We start from the raw sequence: 20,930 nt of genomic DNA, 5'->3' as shown, positions 1-20,930 counted from the left end.
AAAAAAGTAAGGAAACATTTCTGTTCTCCAAAATTCACTAAACATTCAATATTCAAACACATGAGAAAAAAAATAACACAGAAGAAAACAGTTTTAATGTTTTTATTCATTTTTCTTTTTTTTAAACTGGATTATATTGCTTTTTTTTCCTCCAGTTTTTATAATTCCTTTTTTTAAGATCATAATCATCTGTGTTTTTATCCTATCAGTACAGGAGAAAGTGTGTTCAGGTAAATCAGCATTCACAGTCAAACTTTTATATGCTTTAACCGCAGAACTGGTTTTAAGTCTCTTTTTCACAAATGCTTTTGAAATATAATTTCACTTTTTTATTTTCTTACATGTCTTGAAAATAGAAAAGGGTACATAACAAACATTCCATTCAAAGATAATTTGTACACTTTTTGATTCTTTTAGCTCCACGTTTCCACTGATTGCTTTCCCTGTGTCGGGACAGCAGGAAGCGACCTAGCTTCAAAGCTTGTAGCATCACCGTGGTTACAGGAAGCCTCTCGTCTTCTGCCACTTTTCATTCTGTTTTACGGTAAAATAGGACTGATAAAGAACTCTGACTGATCAGATGGTTTATACCACAGAAGATAAAAAGAACAACCAAAAAAAAGAGGGGTTTACTTTGTGTGATCAATCAATCAGTCAATCAACCCATCTGATCTCCTGTTTGTGTTCAAGTAGCAGTAAGATTGTGATCTAGTTAAACATGAAGACTTGACGCAGAACAAAACGACTTTCCAGCAGTAGAGGAGAGGCATCCTTTCACAATAAAAGTTTCCCACACATGCATTTAGAATCTGATATAAAACAACCCAGATGTAGAATGGAAATAAACTATCACAGTAAAAGAAGATCAATGGTAGTTTTGGGAACGTGGGGAAAGTGAGCAGCATGTAAAGTTGGGATCAACTGAAGCCTCAATAAGTGCTGAGTGCAATGCTAAAACACAAAATACTCAAGCCTACTTTCTTTTTTTTTTTTTTTTTTACAACCAGTGGTTTTAGAATTTCCATTTTGAATGCTACTCTAGCTACTAAGTAAAAGAGCATTAACATGTCATGTATTAGCTTTTCTGTGGACACCATCTGTAGGCAAACAAAAACAACACTAAACGGGAACATTGGAAACAATAGTCTATACAAAGAACTTTGACACATTCCTTTTTTATCACTTCGGATACTACAGGTTTAAGGTGAAATGCTTTAGCTATTGGTAGACTTAAGTAGTTCCTCTTGGGTTTATGAGTTTTAGACACATTTTAAAGTTCAACAGCATTTATAAGCTGCAAACTCTCTGCTTACTGTTATTGTAATATTGGTTTAGATAATTGTTCTTATTTTATTTCAGAACCATTTGTCCCTTGGCCTTAGCCATGTTGGCTGATAGCATTCGGCTAACTAGTGCCAAAGCTAAAGCTGAGTGATGGTAGTTTTTTTGTTCATAATGTTGAATAGTATTTGATGATGACGCAGTACTTGAATTAAAATGTGTGCGCTCATGTTTGCTGTAGCGTGCGTGTTTGTTCCTACGTAAGCTAGCTAGGTTAGCAGTTTGCAGTAGAAAATGACTGCAGAGGCCTTCTTAGAGAATAGATGCTCATTGTTGTAACACTGCTACAAACTCTGACCCTGCACGTGTTAACAAAAAAGGAAATACACTCTTAGCTGTATACACAAAAACATTGACATACGCTGTGTTAAAATATATGCCTTTGTGGACTTTAGTGATGTTTTTGAGACTTCACTCTATGAAAGAGGATCCAATACTTGTTCAACTAAAACAAGGACGCATTGCTCTTCAAGTAAAGCTGCAAAGATGAAACAAACACATCACAACATCTGAGTTCCTGAGTTAAACCCTGCTCTCTGATTGGTTTGTTAATCCCTGCGTTTGGCTTGGATTATGACCACGTGGATAAAATCTAATTCAGCCATCGTTCCATTTTCCTCGTGTGGGGTGGGACACAAAATCTCTTTAGTGCCAAATAACTTCACTTTTGGTAAAGAGAGCACTGGTATTGAGTCCTTTTGTGTTCCACCCCATATAGGACAGCTTCAGTTTGTGCTACACAAACCGAGAAGGAAGCATGAAAAATGCTCTCGTTAAAATCACCGTCATGTGAAATAAAACCTGCCAAATGAATGCATGAATTTTGGATGTTAACTTTTTTCGTAACTGGACAATGATTCTGAAGTGGGAGGGTAAAAATATAATTTTATCGTTACTATAAGAAAAGAAAATGCTAGCAGGAAACTAAAAAAACACTATAAAAAAAAGCTCTGAAGCCCTTACTAAAAACTGTGATGAGCAGCAATGTCAGGAAAGTATTTTCTAAATGTTTTGTAGTTTTTTAACACTACTGCCTTTTACTGCCTTTTCATTTTTAACAGCCAATCATCACCATTAGGTTTTACAAAGTCCATTGAAAAACATCCATTATAAAAAACAACCATTGCTACCTTAAGGTATGTTATGTTTTCACCTGCTTCTGACTAACACTTACTGTAATCCCAGTACATTTGTGATGATAAGCTAAAGGGAACCATGCTAACCTTCTTTAAACAGAGCTCTCCCTGCCAACATTACATGAGGTATCTTCATGTCTAGGTTAACATCTTAATCACACATTATAAAATAAATACAGCTTTTCATGAGCTACATATCAATGCCTTTGCTACCAGTAAAGAGGCTGATGATTCCACGTCCTACATGACGGCGTCAAACTGAGTTTTTTCAAGTCGGATCACCAGTGAAATTATAGTAATACTATAACATAATAATGGCAGCTGCAAGACTTTAAAACAATAAATAATAAAGTGCATTTTGATATTTCAAAAATTCAAATAAAACTAAAAGAAGCATTAAAAGTGATTTTAACTTTTTTTAGTGTGGAAAATGAAGTTTTTTTTAATAATTTGCATATGAAAGTTATACTAACAGACCACCATGGATCTATAAAAATAACATGTCAAAAGTATTATTATGTACATAGCAAAGGCTATCCATAGGCCAGTATTTGTTTGACAGGTGCTTTAACGCTCTTTTTACACCTCGCAGGTGCAGACAGGAAGTGAAGGACTTTTAATGGTACAGAGGGCTGTGTGGACACATGATCCACTTCTATAAACATTTTATTAGACATGTTGGACATGTATTAGACAAGTATGAACTTTTATGGCTTAAAATGCTATCAGCCCCGCCTACACCAGACCTGTATCGAAAACTTTTCGATTGACCGAGTCTGACTAGCCAATTTATCTGGATTTAAAAAGTTGAGCAAATAACAATTACATATTGAACCATTAAGGAACATGTAAAGGCAATTTTTTTTTTGTAAAAATAACTGAACACTATTGATTTGTTACCACTAAAACTTGGCCAATGACATCATTTCCTGCTGTTTTTGGGTGCAATTATTATTGTAGTCCATTATACGGTCAATATGTTGCCAAATACAGCGACTAATTTCCAGCCTCAAAACCGTTAATGCCCCTAAACAAGCCCTTAAGGTTTATTCCTAAATATCAGTTATTTACGCATGTTTGGCCATTAGAAGAGGTTCAACACCAGCTATGCTGGTGACCCCCATTGTGGAAAAGCATTTGGCACTGGTTACACATTTGTGTGAATGAGAGCATTTCTATTTATTGTAATGACTCACGCTATTATCAGATAATAAACGAGTTCATGTGTTTTATGAAAGGAAAGCAGTTTTTTGAAATGCTTTTAAAAAAAAAATACACATTTGGTACTTCCTCTATCTGTGTTGACCTTGACGTAATCCCACTGATGTCAAATGTCCTGCTTTAAACGTGTGGTGAGTTCAAAAGAATGATGAATGTGAGATGTTGGAGAGTAAAGCACTGCTTTGTTTCCGTGTGTGCTGCACATGGAGCATGAAGAGGAGCAGGTTAGTAGCAGCGGATGCTAATGTAGCATTATTAGGAGGACACGTGGAGATCAGGCATGTTTCTCTATGGGAAAACAAAATCCTTTCACTGCATGTGATAGATCATTTCAAACCATAATAAGGAGACATGTCTACCTTTGTTACACCATTCCATGAGGTTTCTTATTTAAATAATCATCTTCTAGCCCCGTGTTCCCTGGCTGATCCCAGTTGCTTGCAGTAGTCATGCAGAATATTCATGCTGGTACACGAGGTGATAAAAAGGCATTTCCAATCTGCTGCTGTTGATCTCTTTTTTTTTTTCCCCCTCATCATAGTTTTTCAGAAATTCTCTTCTTCCCATTGAGAAAACCTGTTTTCTTTACAAAAGCTCCTAGTTCTCCAGTGTCCCCCAAGGTGTGAAGTGTATGGTCAGCAGAATTCCAAAGATCACCCCTCAGCACTCTTTGCTGCAGGAGCATTTGTCACTGTTAGCAGCCGTCGGGGTTAAAGTAGCTCGGGCGGAGATTGGGATGACTTTGCATTGATGTTGCCCAGTGGAGAAACCAAAGAGAAATCTGTTCTCCTCCTCGCACACAAACTCACTAAAAATCCATTTGTTGTGTCTTCAACCTTCATTCAGGTTTGATTAATTTCTTTCATGCCATGCAGGTATTCCCGTTGCATTGAAGTGCTGAGATGCAGAAAAGCACTGGGACTGTTTGAGGAACATCCAAACATTGTAAAGAAGGAAACAAAGCCAGTAAGAGTCGCATCCTTTTTTTTTCAAGCAGGTGAAAAGGTGACTTTGCTCTTTGTCTTTGGGTCGTTTCCATCACCCGTGAACTGAGAGTTTTTTGATGTCAGTATCTGAAACAAGCAGCAAAGCCTCAAATGCCAAGAGGCGGAGTCTGTGATCACTTGCACAATATCAAATGAACAGGATCATGTGACAATGTTGTGTGATATGGCTGGCATTTTCTGATATGTATGACAACAGCCCAAACGGATCCCACCTGACTGAAGCTCTCACCTTGCATATAGGAGAACATTACACAGTGGAGAACGTCCCTTCATAGAGTGAACACTGGATTATTGACAGCTGTGAAAAATATGTAGTCTTTAAGAAGGTGAAGCCTTGGGGAGTATCCAGTATCCATGGAATCTTCATGGGATTTTAAAGTGTTTAATAATGGAGGTGAAGATGTCCAGCCTCTTCCCTCCTAACGTCCTGTTCTTTGTTACAGATGAAGGAACAGCAGTTCAGTGAACAGTGTTTCTTTTCTTGATGAGAAAGTGGGAGGTGAGTTAGAAACTTAGCACTGAAAGACAAAGACAGAAGAGGCTTTAATAAGAACCAGAGCCAAAGGAGAAACAATAGATAACACTCAAGAAATATATATTACTACCAGACTATGAAGATAAGTGCTTTGCTAATGTAAACTACTTCATCATGTGAAGCTAAAGCTAAGTGGGCAAGGCTGAGAGCTATAGTGATTACTGTGAAATGATCTAATGAACAGAGGAAGCCCCTTTAATAAACTGATGTTTACTCATGAGTTCACTGACATCACGGACTGAGCTTCACTCACTACATGAACACTAACACCAAAAATTCAAAGTAATGTGATTATTAAAGGCTTAGAATGGATCCTGCTCCCATAAATATAAAGAAACAGGTACTGTACATGAGGAGCTCAGCCTGACTATATATACACTGAATCTTATTGTTGGGAGTTAACTTTTACTAAAAGAATTCTGAAACTAGCATGTACCAATTAGCAAAGTGAACATTTTCCACTCTAAGAATTTTCTAATCACATCATTGATAATTTGCCTCTGCTCTCAGGAGAATGTGCGACCGTTTGCCAGAAGCCAAAACAAAATCCATCTTCTGTCTTCAAAGGTTTGAAGTTGTTCATGTTACATTTTTTTATATTTTATGTTCATTGTGCTCAATAAATCAATAACCATCTCAATGAACCAAATCTTTTGAGATAACAATAGAAGAGAACTTCATGAATCAACATGTGTAAGATATTCTGACTTAAGTGGATGAAAAAGCTAACCCTGATTCGTGGCTAACGACATATAGCGACTGGACGAGGAGGATGAAAGCTTGAACTTATTTAGTTGATCACAATGAACATAAAAAATGCTAATATTTTGTGGATTTTAAACACTTTGGCCTTTATTTCAGTGAGCTAAAGCCCAGCTTTGTGCCGTGTTTTTGATTTCTCAGACTAGCTGTTGTGGGCGTGTCCCTAAAAGTGAGGCGTGGTGTAGAGATTCAGCAGCTCAGTCCAGTGAGAGTCAACATTACAGACAGCACCGTGTCCCAGGACGGTACCAGTCCTCAGGCTGCACGGATGAGCGACGCCAGGTCAGAAAGACACACACGGACCCCAGGCACTAACACCGACACCCCACGCTGCACTCAGTGCTACACACAGAGGACACACGCAGCTGCCCAACACACAGAGCACAGAGTGTGTCCATCTCAGGCTCACGCTGCACACAGCTGACACACACACAGTGACAGGTCGCACACACATTTCTGAGATTCTAAATCATCTTTAATCGCAATGTGGCCATACCAGCCTGTGGGCCTGGTTAGTAGGTGGATGGGAGACCACTGAGAATTTCAGGTGCCACAGTGGGGTGGGAGTCACCCCAGTGGTATCTGTCATTGTGTCCTTGGGCAAGGCACTTTACCCACATATGAATGTAGTGTGTGAGTGAGTGTTAGTCGAAGGGGCACTATGGCAGCCTCGCCTCCGTCAGTCTGCCCCAGGGCAGCTGTGGCTACAACAGTAGCTTACCACCACTATGTGTGGAGTGAAAGAATAATGCCTTAATTCTGTAAAGCGACTTTGAGTGTCTATGATAAAGCGCTATATAAAACTGATGCATTATTATTATTATGTTGAACGCCTCTCAGACATGTTTATCTGCTGAGGTCAAAGGCACCGCCTCTCTCCTCTGAGGACACACCCTCTTACCACACCTTGAGTAATTTACGCACCTCAGCCTCTAGGGGCGCTGTGCAAGCTGCACTGCTCACTCTAAATAGGGCCCAAAGTGTTTATCATGTTACCCACTGAAAAACATGCACCAATAACAGGTGGAATGAATGTGTTGCTTCTGGCAAAGAGCCGTTCATGAGCTCAGCGTGTATTATACAGAGTTTGCCTTTGTTGAAAGTCTTCTTACCTTCTCACGCTGTTTAAGATGGGACAGCCATTGTACAATGGCAAACTCAATGGAAACAACAATGTAACAAATAGCCCTTAAGACAAATCACATGAGCCCATAGCTAGCCTAGCCTAGCCAAGATGCAGAACAGAGTGTGTGCAATAAACAAGGACAGGGCTGAACTTTAGAGCAACATCTGAGAGGAAAACATCTCAGTTGGTGGTTTTTGGAAATAACAAAGTGCTTTTTAGCATCTCGTACTGCAGCTATGCTGAAAAGAGTAGCTACACACAAAGTGTTTGTGATGGTTGTGACACAGGAGTGGTACACAAAGACAGAGTACACAAAACATGACATGCAATCAAAGCAACACACAAACATAGAGAGCACAAAAAGTCACAACTTAACAGGAAACAAGGAGCAGAGCATAAAAACACATTCTTACATGGAGAGCTGATTCTTTCCTCCTCCTCCTCCTCCTCCTCCTCCTCATCTCCTCTGTGGTTCTGCTTGGCTGACACTTAGAAGACATCATTTTACAGTGCACACGTACCAAACACTGATTCTACTGTCACTGTGAAGCCTGTTCAGGTTTGAAGGTCCAAAGGAGCACCAACACATAAATACGTCTCCATCGTTTTGCTGTGAGAGGTTTTTAAGCAAGGACAAATGTTTGTCTGACAGTAAAAAAAGAAAAAGGAGGATTTCTGTAGAACGAGTAGGAGAACAAATGAACAGGAAGGACAGGTTGACATCAGAAGAAGCCCCAAAAACAAACGCTGTGTTTTTCTACATTTAGCACATCTTTGACAGGAATGAGGGAACAAGTATGACAGAGATACCTGAGTTGTGAATGGATGAAAATAAGCATAATGTGAATTTTTAACGATGTGTATGTAGTACATGTATTACAATAAAAGGTGATCCATCACCTTTTCATCCTTTAAAAGGTAAGAGTTGAACTTCCAAAGAGAACCAACCTTTGAAAGTTGTCAGAGCAGTGGATGGAAATGTGGAAATTCATTGCATGGGAGTTTTGTGAAGTCAAATAGATGAAGAACATTTACCCTAACCTACCCTAAGTCCATCCAACCTTTGTCATTGTTTGGCTCTTTGGTCAGCAGGCAATGGGGAGTGTTGAGTATGTGTTCATATTTATTCTATGAAAGTATAGTATACTGTACACTCATGGCTGTCACAGAGATTGAACTGGACCAGCAGGGGGCGTTAGAGGTCTGATAAATACATTATCCCTCACACATAATTTAAGGAGCATCAGTAATAAAGGCTGTGCTTGAGGATTTCCATAACATATTCACATGTTCCATCTAGACTTTCACACAAACATCTGCACAGATCACTTTGAGCTGACACGTGTGTTTGAAGCATTCCTGTGAATCCTACTTCAGTGATTGTCACTGGGTTTGAAATGGTGACTCTTACTTCTGTGGTGGCTTTTGCCTTTGATTTTTTCCAAATAATTGCTTTCCCCCCCCAAAACAAACAAACAAAACCTGATTCAAATAGGCATTACTTTAAGTTGTGAATGATCTTTAACTCCATCTTACATGATGTGCACTATGGAAGTGAGACGGTGGTCTAAAGGGAAGAATGTTGGATTCCCGTCTGCTGCTAACTAATCATAATTTTTTTACTGCATTGAATTCCCACATGTTTCCACTGCAGAGACTTTGTTCTTCTTTACTTCATTTAAATGCAAGTGTAGGAAACACGACAGGTCGATCAAACAATGTGAGGGAACTTTGGTGTGGAGGGAAGTGGGAGGAGTCTCTCCTCTGTATAGCAGAGGAATGATGGAAGAAGTTGGATTTTAGTTCACAGTTACTGCTTTGTTTTGCATATATCTGATAAGCCAAGGCTTTCAGATCAGTTTTCTGTGAAAAAGAAACAAAAATCATAAGCTATGATCAATAATGGATATCTTATAAGTCTCTCAAGGCTGATAAGAAAGCTGCTGTACAGTACAATTCCTACTAGAAACTCAACCCTTCCCCATCCTGCAAAAATAAACTTTCCCTCCCTCACCCAGCCCCAGTACAGTACCTAAGGTGGTCTCTGACCAATAGCATCGTAGCATTAGAGCATGCATAATGGTAGCCTGTCCAAACTCTTTTTGCATTCAAAGAGGAACAGATTTTTGTCCTGCATGCGTGTGTTAGTGCATAGGTATGCTCCCTAACACATACATCTATACACACTCTGAGAGAACAAGCTAGTGTTCGCTACACATTTGTTAATCTTATCAAACGTTCTCACATTATATTCACATCCTTATTGCTTACAATGGCACCCCATGCAGATTCTCCTAGAAGCTAAACTTTACATATGTACATCATCATGGGAATGGAGCAGGATTTCAAACAGGATGGATGCTTTCACCCTGAATGAAGTACAGTGTGGCATTTGTGAAGTAGCTTTTCTTCAATCTTTTGCTGAATTAAAAAAGAATAAAATGATGCTATAATAAGCAATGAAATGTCCAAATATTTCCTGATGTCCTTCAGCAGTTCTCGCTGTGACAGCATTAGACTGCTGCCGTTTTTACTCTTCGTTACAACTCATAAGCTGTTTGTGATTAAAAGAGATTTTATCTCCTTCTCTTCCAGCATGAACATGACAAATGCCACACTATTCTTTATCACACCTACATTACGTTCAACTGCAGACAAAGTACTATTAATAATACAAAACAGATGCTAAACCTTTCAGCAGTTAATCAAAGTAAAACCTGTAGGTGGAATGTTACTGACAGCAAAGATTTTTCTATGTAAGCCTAAAAATCTAACCAATAGACATAGAATTACTATCTAATTAACTTTGGTGATAAAAATACGTCTTTTTCTTCCAAAACTACATTAACCACAAGGTAATGAAAAGCCAATATATTTGACCAATGTAGATATCTGTGATAAAACAATAGTGAATGAGTCAGATGTTAGGTGAGATGTGATTGGTTCCTTCTGGTCCAGAGAAAGATAACACACACACACACACACACTAAATACTCCACAGGTGATCCCACAGGTTCAACAAACTCTTTTATCTACATTGCATATTTCTAAGTCCTTCCCTGTTGTTGCATCCACTCTCTTCTGTGTGGCGTTCACGGTCCATTCTACTTCTACCACGGGCTGTCGCTCCAGTAGCCGTTCACGGTCCCTCCGACTGGGCCGCCACACAACAAAGAAGAGATGGACAAGACAGAGGAGGGAGGGAGTGGTGCAGGGTTGTTGAGGGGGGAGGGGAGGGGATCAAAAATGGGGAAAGAAAGAGAAGCCAAACAGGAAGAAAACTAAAAATATTGCTACTGGCTGCGAAGTCACACTGGAGTCAGTGTAATTAGTAACGCTGCTGGTGGATGAAGATGAAGATGGTGAAGATGGAGTGATGGAGGCAGCTCACGAAAACCACAGTCACCCACATAAAAACATTAGCATACCCTGCTTTTCTCCATGGCATAGCTCTGTGTTCTCTGGCTAGCGTAGCAACAAATACTGGCTAGCAAAGTTCTATTTAAACTAAATCTATAGGTAAATATTGAATAACCTTAGATTTCATTACTACTTATTGTTTTTATTGTAACACACATATTATAAAGGTTACAAATAAAAAGTTGTGCAGCGTGTATAGCATTTTAGCTAAATACTAAATCTAGCTAAATACTAATTCCAAAGTGCTCCCTTTTGGTTGAACACACTCTTATGTGTTTTACTTTCATTTCAGACTGAGTCATGATGCTAATTATGTCTATCATGACACTGTTTTCATGGTTATGCTATGCTATGCTATGCTATGCTATGCTATGCTATGCTATGCTATGCTATGCTATGCTATGCTATGCTATGCTATGCTAGAGGAGAGCAGGTGCTGATGCTTTGTCGTGTTGCATCTACATATTGAACTGAATTGTGTGATGGGGTGTTTCCCTTGCAGTGAAGTCCTAACTTATTCAGAACCTTTCCGAAGTCTGAAAATGCTAACATGCAACTATGATTCTTGGGTCAATAACGGAACAAACGCTTTAAAGTTGGGTTAAAGATATGAAATAAGCTTCCATTTCTTTAGTTAAATGTAATTTCAATATGATTAGCACACATTTTTTTACATTTAAAATTTGGTAAAAGTACATTTTCATTAATATCGCACAAAGACAATTGTTCAGATGTCATAGCTTTCGTAGTTTGGTAGCTTGCCTTTTTATCTTTTTTTTTGGTAGTTGGAGATGCTCTCTAAAAGGTGGCGTGTCATATCTACATGTAAGTGATGCAGGAGGAGTCTTAGGTGATAAGCTACAAGACAACCTTCATGCTAGATTTTAGCATCAGTACGAGTGATTCTTTGAGTTTGTGTGGGATCTTAAACACTTCAGCCCTACTTTTAATGACTAGAGTTAAAGCATTGATACTAAGTCAGCTACTGTAAGTATTTATTTATTTATTTTATTTATTCAGTATGATGCTAAAGGCATCAGCTCGTCTAATGTATCCATTCCATCTGGGAGAGGGAAGGACAAATTAGTTAAAATATGCTATTCTAAAGTTAATGCTTATATTTTGGGAGGATATTATGGAGGGCATATTTTTCTTTGTTGATGATTGGCTACTATAAGATGGAAGGAATGGGTGATTGGCAGCGCCGGAGGCCTGGCGGCTCAAATGGTTCAAAGGTGGAGTTGGTGATGGGAGCGAGGCGTAACGGAGCGCCAGTCATCCCGGAGATGTTATTAAGGCTGCGCGACTTCTCATAACCCGTGGCTACATGAACGCATGCACAGGTCAAAGGTTATGACAGGTCATTCACAGGAAGGTGTGAGCAGGTTGAAATGGTCATGACACAAACATTGTCATGATGCGTTGGTTCATGTCATGTAATGATAGCATTGCACATCAGATATAGCCATAGATACCATCAGTTACAGTCAGAAGCATTTGTAGGAAAGTAAATTTGAAAATCAAAAGAAAAATGTTCCAAAATGAAACCAGCCCAGACCCGATCAAATGTCAAAGACCAAAGAAGAAAGTTGGAAAATGACAGAGAGACAAATGGACAGAGGGACAAACAGATGAAGAGACAGAGACAGGACAAAACAGTAATTTGGGTTACGCAAATTGGCCACCAGCTCCACAATATTCCCCCCGACACCTGACAGCGGTGCAGAGGGGGAGGGGCATTAGTCCAGTGGACACACAAAAGGCCTTACAATCTGAAGACAGCTCAGAGAACATGCAAACTGCTATCCACTGGACTACGTGCTTTGGGAGTCCCAAAAGTAGCATTTTATCAGAAACACATCCTCACCTTTGCTTTATGACTTTTGGGAAACCCAGAGCTACTCTAGAGGGAAAGTCGTCTGGAGCTGAGCGCAGCAATGGAATAGCATCTCTAAACTCTTTAACTTTAGCTGTTTGAACTGGACGAGCTTAGTGGAACAGAGAACTGAACATTACTCAAGTCAGGTTCAAGTTTCTTTTCAGGAGCTCAAATATGCAGAGTCTACAGCATTGAACAAAGTTTTGACTAAAACATGAGCATTATAATACATTTACAATGCTAATGCTAGAAAGTCAGCAGTGTTGTTTCTGTATTCCATAACAAAGCCAATTGCATTGTTTTCATGTGTTATTCTGATTAAAATCCATTTCAAAATAGTTATTAAAGCAAATATTTGTAGATTTTTTTTAAAAACCTGTGCAGCGTTATTTTTCTCTCTTTAGTTTGCTTCATGGTCCTTAGGCCTGAAGTTAAATTTGCTGAAAATAAGTTTCTTATCATGTCATTGCAACATCTGCAAGAAAGTAGCATCAAGCAGTGAGACAAACTCCTGAGTGGGAAACGTCACTGATGGTAGAAGTCACCACAAGCAGTGGGTTTAGAGACCACTGGTCGACACTACCTACTATAGAGTAATTATAGAGTAACCATAGAGCTACTATTGAGTAACAATAGAGTAACCATAGAGTATCAATAGTTACTATAGAGTAAAATTTTGAACTACATTGTATTAATATATAAAGAAGAACCAAGAGGAAATGGTTTTCCAAGTAAAGGATGTGCTTCATTTCGATAACTCCTCTTTTACAATGCTGAGCTTTAGTGTAGTAACAAAAAACATGCTATATATGATATATAGAATAGATACGTTATCTATATATGTGTTATATATACTGTAATATGTATATATGTTACATATATATATATATATGTATGATATAAAGATGTGTTGTATATGATATCTAGATAAGTTATATATATAATATAAAGCTATAGTATGTGATATTTGATATGTAGATGTACTATTTAGGGAATGAGTGGAGCATAGGGACAGATTAAGGTGGACCTGGATTTGATGTAACTGATGTGTTGTGATTTCATCATGACTGAACCATGCAGTGTTGCCAAAACCTCAGTAAGGAAAGTAGCTATTGGCTGTCCCAAAAGGCGCTAGAAGTCACTAAATGACGTCATCGCATAATTTGCATTATTGGCCATTTGCATGTAATTGTAATGGACGCTGCAGGAGAAGAATAACCCCGTGGGAGAGACGAAAAGTTAGTAAAAAACACCGTAAATATGTTCATCTGTTGATTCTTGTTTTTTATTTTTCTTATTTTGCCATTGAAAGAGGCCAGTAAATCTCAAAATAACTTCAATAATCAATCGATCTTTATTTGTATAGCGCCAATTCTTAACACGTGTTATCGCAAGACACTTCACAGAAAGCAGGTCTGAACGGGGGAGGGGTTCACGGCAGCACCCAATGTTCATTGAGGACAGTAACTGCAGAGTGATATGTGCTTTCACGTCACGTCAGAGTCTCAAAAACATCAGAAAAGTTTCAAATGACACCGAATAAAGTAGATAGATTTGTAACTAGTAGCTTTTGACAAAACACTCGCCAAGAAGATCTGAAAAGTTGCCAGATTTGGCGAGAAAGTCGGCAAGTTGGCAACACTGGAACCATGTGTTGGTGCATGTGTGCATTAACTTCATGGTTCACGATAGCATCCAAACGTTCACACACAATGAACTCTGTCTGAATGACAACATCTGCAAAGACACGTCACTACAAAAATAAATCACTAAAAGGCTCTTAGCAGATTAGAAGACACACACACACACACACACACACACACACACACACACACACACACACACACACACACACACACACACACAGGACTAGGTTGATTATCTTCACAGCTTATTATACAGGACTCTTAAATAACCCCTAAGCCGTCCATTCCTCCCTCCATCCATTCTTCCATCCATTTATCCATCCATCCAATCTTCCATCCCTCCCTACATCCATCTATTCTTCCATCCATCCATCCATCCATCCATTCTACATGCTGTGTGTGATGTTGGGAACAGGTGAGGTCAGTAAAATGATGGACCAACAGTGAGTGAGCAGAGGTCTGTCACATGAGGATCACAGGACTGGACTTCCTGTTGAAGGCACAATGATTAGCAGTGATCATCAAAAGAAGGCTCTGCACTGGGAATGGTGATGCATCATTTTATCAGGAGAGTCCATCATTTTCAGAGCTGCCATCGTTCATTTCAGTGGAAAGGAGCGAAGGCAGCAGATCCCAGTGCTTTAGGAGCATCTATCTGTGAAGTGACTGGAGCAGCATTCAGTTTAAGTGTCCTGTCCCAGTGACAGCCCTGAGTGATCAGGATCAAACACTAATCCATTAGGTGATCAGTCACAGTGAGTCAACACTGGATTCATTGTCAACAACACTGACAGCAACACCTCCACATCCTTCTTTCTGTTTGAAAGACTTTAGTAACAACTATACGTAGTCCTGTTGACAGAGGATTCTCTTGTCTTCTCAGCAGCTCCACAGCAGAGCACACCTGGACATTTGACTCAAACTTTACTTTCTCAACTTGATCAAACTCTACTTGAACTAGTTCGACATCAAACCAAACATTGTCTAAGCACACATTTCACAAAATATGGAACAAACCAGGGATGGATGAATACTACATTTCACAGTTGGAGCCTCATAATGAGGCTATGGAGATGCATGGATTATTTCTTTGGTCAAAGAAGTGAGTAGGAGACTTATGATAAACACAAACTCCTCAAGGAGCATTAGTCCGACTCATAATCAGAATAGATGCTTAAGTAGCCATGTGTTTTACTTCAACGTGTATGGAGAGCCAAAGAAAGCCAGTTTGTTAATCAGCTGTGGGATTTCACACCCATGAACACAGACGACGCTCTGCACTCACTATGTTTTCAAACGTTTACTGTTTTAAAACCTCCGATACTGTTATTTAAAGCAGGGAGTGATTTCTTTATAACTTAAAATAGCAAGCTTAGCAAAAAATTGAACATCACTATTTTCTAAGAAAATTAAAGCAGAACTAAGTAATTTGCGCTTAGCGCTCTCCCTAAAGGTCCCTTTTAGTTATGTCACTGTCGTAAAAACTCTGCACCCCCCGCCGCCTGCCCCACCCCACAGTTACATGCGCACCTTTGCTCTCCAAAGGCGGTAGCAACCGATCACTGAAAAATCCTAATACAACAGTGACACTAAGGGTGCTTTCACACATATAGTCTCATGTGTCCATGTGAACAGTATGAGAAAGAGAGACAAGTAAAATAATGAATGATGTGGGAGTAATACGGAAGGGAGTGCGGAAATGTGTGTGATGTGTTTGTTTGTGTGCTGACAAATCAGCTCTGAAAATGGATGTATAGATGGATGGATAGATAGATAGATAGATAGATGGGTGGATATTTGTGTGTGTGCTGCCTGATGGAGCGCTGGGTTGCGAGTGTGTGTGCGTGCCTGCAATCACTGTCGTCGCTGGCTCTGCCATGATATAAGTTTGAGAAAAGTGAATTTGTAGACAACTGTGTGCAGCCACGGGGCTGGTCATAATCTAGCATTAGTTTGTATTGGGCTGTGAAAGGCCCCCAGTCACCCCATAAACACTTGTATTACCCTCACAGGGACTATGAGAAGGATTTATTAAGGTGAAAAAGTTACTTAGATCTGATTTAAGGTTTTTGTCCTTTTTCTCCATTTCTTTAAGGCAGACTTGTTTTTTTCCATGGTGCGTCACATACAACATATGATGAAAGAGCAAAGAGATCATTCAGTTCCTTCAGGAAATGGGTAACATATACAAATGAGGTGAGGGTGGAGGGGATAGGCTACATGATCAGATGCATTAAACAGAAAAGGACCTGCTTTTCTATGACTGGATTAAGCACTATATTAAGATTAATTAAATTAATAAAAATCACAAGTGGATTGAATATATTCAACCAGCAATAAGAAATAGGTTCAATATCAAGGCTTGTTTTTTTTTTTTTTTTGTTGTATTTTTGCTTATAACTGTGAATGATCTTGGGAAATGAAATACTATTAATTCAACTTGATAAACCCCTGGCAATGCAAACTACAGATTATGATGAAAGACGAGTTTGAAGGTAATCAATCAATGGACAGCAGAACAGACAGAAGCAGACTGTGTGTGAATGAGACTATACAGGAAGGTGAAGGTACATTAAGGATGAAATGGAGTGATCATGGTAAAGAGATGGCGATTAAAAACCAAGAGAATCATTCCATCCTCTCACGTTGTCAGGATTGAGGCTCTGACTAAGAGTTGGTTCGTTTCGATGCAGAGAATCAAAACAGCATCTCTTCAAACCAAGGACAAAGGCAAGAAGTAAAAAGAGAAGAATAAAGTGAGCATCACAAGACAAACCAAAAACCTCATCATATCATTCTAACTTCTCCTGAATGCCTGATGAGGGTTCCTGCACAGAGTTCTGATGCAGAGGCTTTTTGCAGCATTCTGGAGTGATGCAGAGACAAAGACGGTGCAGTGCACCCCATTGGCCTTTAGAGGCAGCAGCGTCACTGCACCAATAGCTGCTGCTGCTGCACATTGTTCTGTAAGAAAAGCTTCATCTGTTGGAACAGCCACAGTCTGATTAAAGCACACAGAAACAAACACTTTGGTCTTCTGCCACTTCCTTTCCTCTTCTTTCTCCCGTCTTCCTATTTAGCAGGTGAAGCTGGTTCCAGTAGAGACAACATTAAGATCTACAATCACTCCCTGCATTGAAACTAGTTTCATATCACTTTGTATTCACAGCAAGTGTTGGGAAAAAAAACCTCCAGTGATTTACAAATGTTGCAGTACTAACAGTTATGAACAGAACAAGCATTTCATGATGGGCTGTGACACGTTGTTCTGTCAAAGTACTCGCCTTTATTACTTCACTGAGATGATAAATGACTGGATTTCTAAATAGCTTTATAACCGCCAAGGTTGTCCAATATTGGCTCATTCACCCACTACCACTCTCATTCACACACCAATGGCCCTCTTGGACACAGAGAGGTATAGCACTGGGATCGAACCCCCAAAACCTCTAGATCAGAAGACAAGGTCTCTACCAGAGACTCCTTATCAAAAACTACTCAATACAAGTAAAAGTAGCACAGTCTAAATATTTTTTAAGTAAAAGTACTGCTGTATTTGAGTTGAAAAAATGACTTTATTATGACTGAACATAATCACATATTTTATTCATCATAATTGTAAATTATATTGATGAACATTCTGTTACTTTTTAAGAATAACTCATCATTAAGGTGTTCTTCTGCATCCCTAAATCTGCTTGTTCCAGACCAGTGTGACAGAGAGTCAGATTGGCTAAACTAACAAAGTAAACAGTGGCTAAGCTAACAAATTAAAGTGTGGCTAAGCTAACAAAGTGGTGAGAGGCTAAGCTAACAAGGTGGAGAGTGGCTAAGCTAACAAAGTAAAGAGTGGCTAAGCTAACAAAGTGGAGAGTGGCTAAGCTAACAAATTAAAGAGTGGCTCAGCTAACAAATTAAAGTGTGGCTAAGCTAACAAAGTGGAGAGTGGCTAAGCTAACAAATTAAAGTGTGGCTAAGCTAACAAAGTGGAGAGTGGCTAAGCTAACAAAGTAAAGAGAGGCTAAGCTAACAAATTAAAGTGTGGCTAAGCTAACAAAGTGGAGAGAGGCTAAGCTAACAACGTAAAGTGTGGCTAAGCTAACAATGTGGAGAGTGGCTAAGCTAACAAATTAAAGGGCAGTGTTGCCAGCTTGGTGACTTTCTCGCTAAATCTGGTGGCTTTTCAGATCTTCTTGGCAACTGTTTTTGTCAAAAGCTACTAGCTACAAATCTAACTACTTTTCCCGGTGTTATTTGAGACTTTTCTGATGTTTTTGAGACTTTGACGTGACGAGAAAGCACGTATCGCTCTGCAGTTACTGTCCTCAACGAACATCGGGTGCTGCCGTGAACCCCTCCCCCGTTCCAAAGCACTCCCAGCTGCAGTCAGAGCAGAGGAGACCCTGACAGTCCCAAGCCTGGATAAAGGAGGAGGGTTGGACGTTGTAGCTTGTAATTCCACCCCACATAACAGTAACATTTAACAATACAGGACAAAATAGATTTATGTAATCTAAATCTAAAGCCTCAAAGTCATGAAGTGATTAGATAACAAACAGTAAGGTCTTTTACCTGCTTTCTGTGAAGTGTCTTGCGATAACACGTGTTATGAATTGGCGCTATACAACTAAACATCGATTGATTAGTGAAGTTATTTTGAGACGTAATGGCCTCTTTCAATGGCAAAATAAAAAACAAGAATCAACAGAAGAAAGTTCATTTGAAGTTCTAAACATATTTACGGTGTTTTTTACGAACTTTTCGTCGCTCCCACGAGGTTATTCTTCTCCTGCAGCGTCCATTACAATTACATGCAAATGGGTATATACTGTACAAATTAGGCGATGACGTCATTTAGCAACTTCTAGTGCCGTTTGGGACAGCCAATAACTACTTTCCTTACTGAGGAGTTGGCAACACTGGTAAAGGGTGGCTAAGTTAACAAAGGGGAGAGTGGCTAAGGTAAAGTAAAGAGTGGCTAAGCTAAGAAAGTAAAATGTGGCTAATCTAACAAAGTAGAGAGTTGCTAAGCGAACACACTAAAGAGCGGCTAAGCTAACAAAGTATAAAGTGCCAAAGCTAACAAAGTAAACAGGATTGGTGTTTTTTATTAAAGCGCATCTGAAATATACTTTAAATTACTTCCAATTTTTTTTAATCAAATGAGCGATAAATATATATACATTTAGACAGGGAGACAAATATATTGAGTATGTGAAAGCACATTGTGTCTCTAAGCTGCGCTCAGTTCCAGAGGAAACAACAAAGGAAACTAAACAACCAATCAACAATCAGCTCTCACTGGCCAGTGTGCAGCAGTCACTTTCACTCTGGCAAAGATATACCACTGAACCTTTAACTCTACACCTGAGTCATGTTCATTTTCAAATCAACTGCATTGATTCAATATTGAACTAAAGTTTGATGATCAGTGTATAAATGTGAAGGAATGTGGATGAGCTGTCCTCTATCTGTAAGTACCAGAGTGAGAAGAGACCGGGCGAGAGGAGGAGAAGGAGGAGGAAGAGGAGGAGCAGGAGGAGGGAAAGACAGCTACACAATCCCCACACACAGAGAAAGGACAGACACACACAGACAGACAGACAGACAGACAGGAGAGAGACAGACAAACACACAGATGGATAGTGTAACACAGAGCAGCGGCAACAAACAAAACGCATGAGCTGACAGAACCTGAGGAAGAAGACAGCAACACAACAACAACACAACAACAACACATGTTAGCTTTGGGTCTTCACTGTAAACCCACCCTGTCCCCGAGTACCTGTAACACACACATACACACGGACACACACAGACACATACACACGCACTGTTGGCGTGTTATGAAGGGTTACTATGATTATTTGTCTTTATATCTGAAATGTTAACACTTGTTTAGCTTTCCCGAGCATTGTTGTACACATTCTGCTCTCGTTGTGTCTTTATTCTCCTGATTCTCAGATAAATGATGCAGTCCGACTCTCTCAGGCCTCTGGTCTACAGGAACTATCCTTGATGCTGATGCTGTAGATCTACTAACAAGCATGTTTGTAGATGAGCATCAGTTTTCCTACAGACGTTACAGTTCTAAAGGTTCCAGTGTGTGGAGCTCAGCAGGTGGAGCAGTGACATGTACTGTGCTTGATGGACAAATATGAATGATAGGGATGAAGCTCAGAGGGGCCAGTGTCTGCACATTAGCAGCCATGCTTGCTGCCTAATGGATGCTGTGGCTACAGAAGCAGCTTACCTCCATCAGTATGTCTGCTATGTACACGAGTAACAACAAGCAAGTGGTCACAAGTTTAAAACCAGCAAACACGGCTTGAATGACCAGTGAACAATGGTTTTCCACTTATTTTACACTGTCTTGTTGATTGTTTTCTTTTGATAAGTAATGTAAAGGGTTCCTGTAGTGGGAATATATTTCATATAACATAAACTAAACATGTGCACATTTATTAATTAAAAAACATATGTGAAGTAGTCTTAAATCCATCCATGTTGGGCTGATGTGACATGACCTTGTTGATTTTGAATCAGTGTTTACATTCAGTCCACCTGATGTGTCTGATTAAACTCTTCATTTAGGTTGTTCTAGTGCTTTTCTCCACATATTCTTTAATCTCCTCCTCCTGCTGTTCTACCAGGACTTTTAATGCAAATACAGCTGTGGAATTATTTAGAGCTGCAGGTAAAACTTAAAACTGAACCTACGCTTATTTAAATGTGTTCTTCCATTAAGTTTTCCTCTTTAATCTACAGTAGTGGACCTAGTAGTTTGTCTCTGAGTGGCTGATCTGTGATACCTCATGGTTGTATCCAGGATGAGAGAGAGGGCCCATCCTGCTGTA

General features: G+C 39.4%; 1 protein-coding gene across 4 annotated transcripts in view; it reads right to left on the bottom strand.

The window, feature by feature from the left end:
• Positions 1-1,224: 1,224 nt before the first annotated feature.
• The window catches only part of LOC114468004 (potassium voltage-gated channel subfamily C member 1-like), a 69,821-nt gene continuing 50,115 nt past the window's right edge, over positions 1,225-20,930 (bottom strand). Inside the window, exons 6-8 of one of the 4 annotated variants that reach the window (XM_028454602.1) lie at positions 19,555-19,626; positions 7,542-10,282; positions 1,225-5,223 (exon numbers count right to left, since the gene is read on the bottom strand). In XM_028454602.1, coding sequence (XP_028310403.1) covers positions 10,239-10,282; positions 19,555-19,626 — 116 coding nt within the window. In that variant the 3' untranslated portion in view covers positions 1,225-5,223; positions 7,542-10,238. The other 3 variants (XM_028454603.1, XM_028454604.1, XM_028454601.1) reach the window with 3 other exon arrangements.

The sequence above is a fragment of the Gouania willdenowi genome, chromosome 8 (assembly GCF_900634775.1).
Source record: "Gouania willdenowi chromosome 8, fGouWil2.1, whole genome shotgun sequence".
Lineage (NCBI taxonomy): Eukaryota > Metazoa > Chordata > Actinopteri > Blenniiformes > Gobiesocidae > Gouania > Gouania willdenowi.
This window is presented reverse-complemented; position numbering and strand designations above follow the sequence as displayed.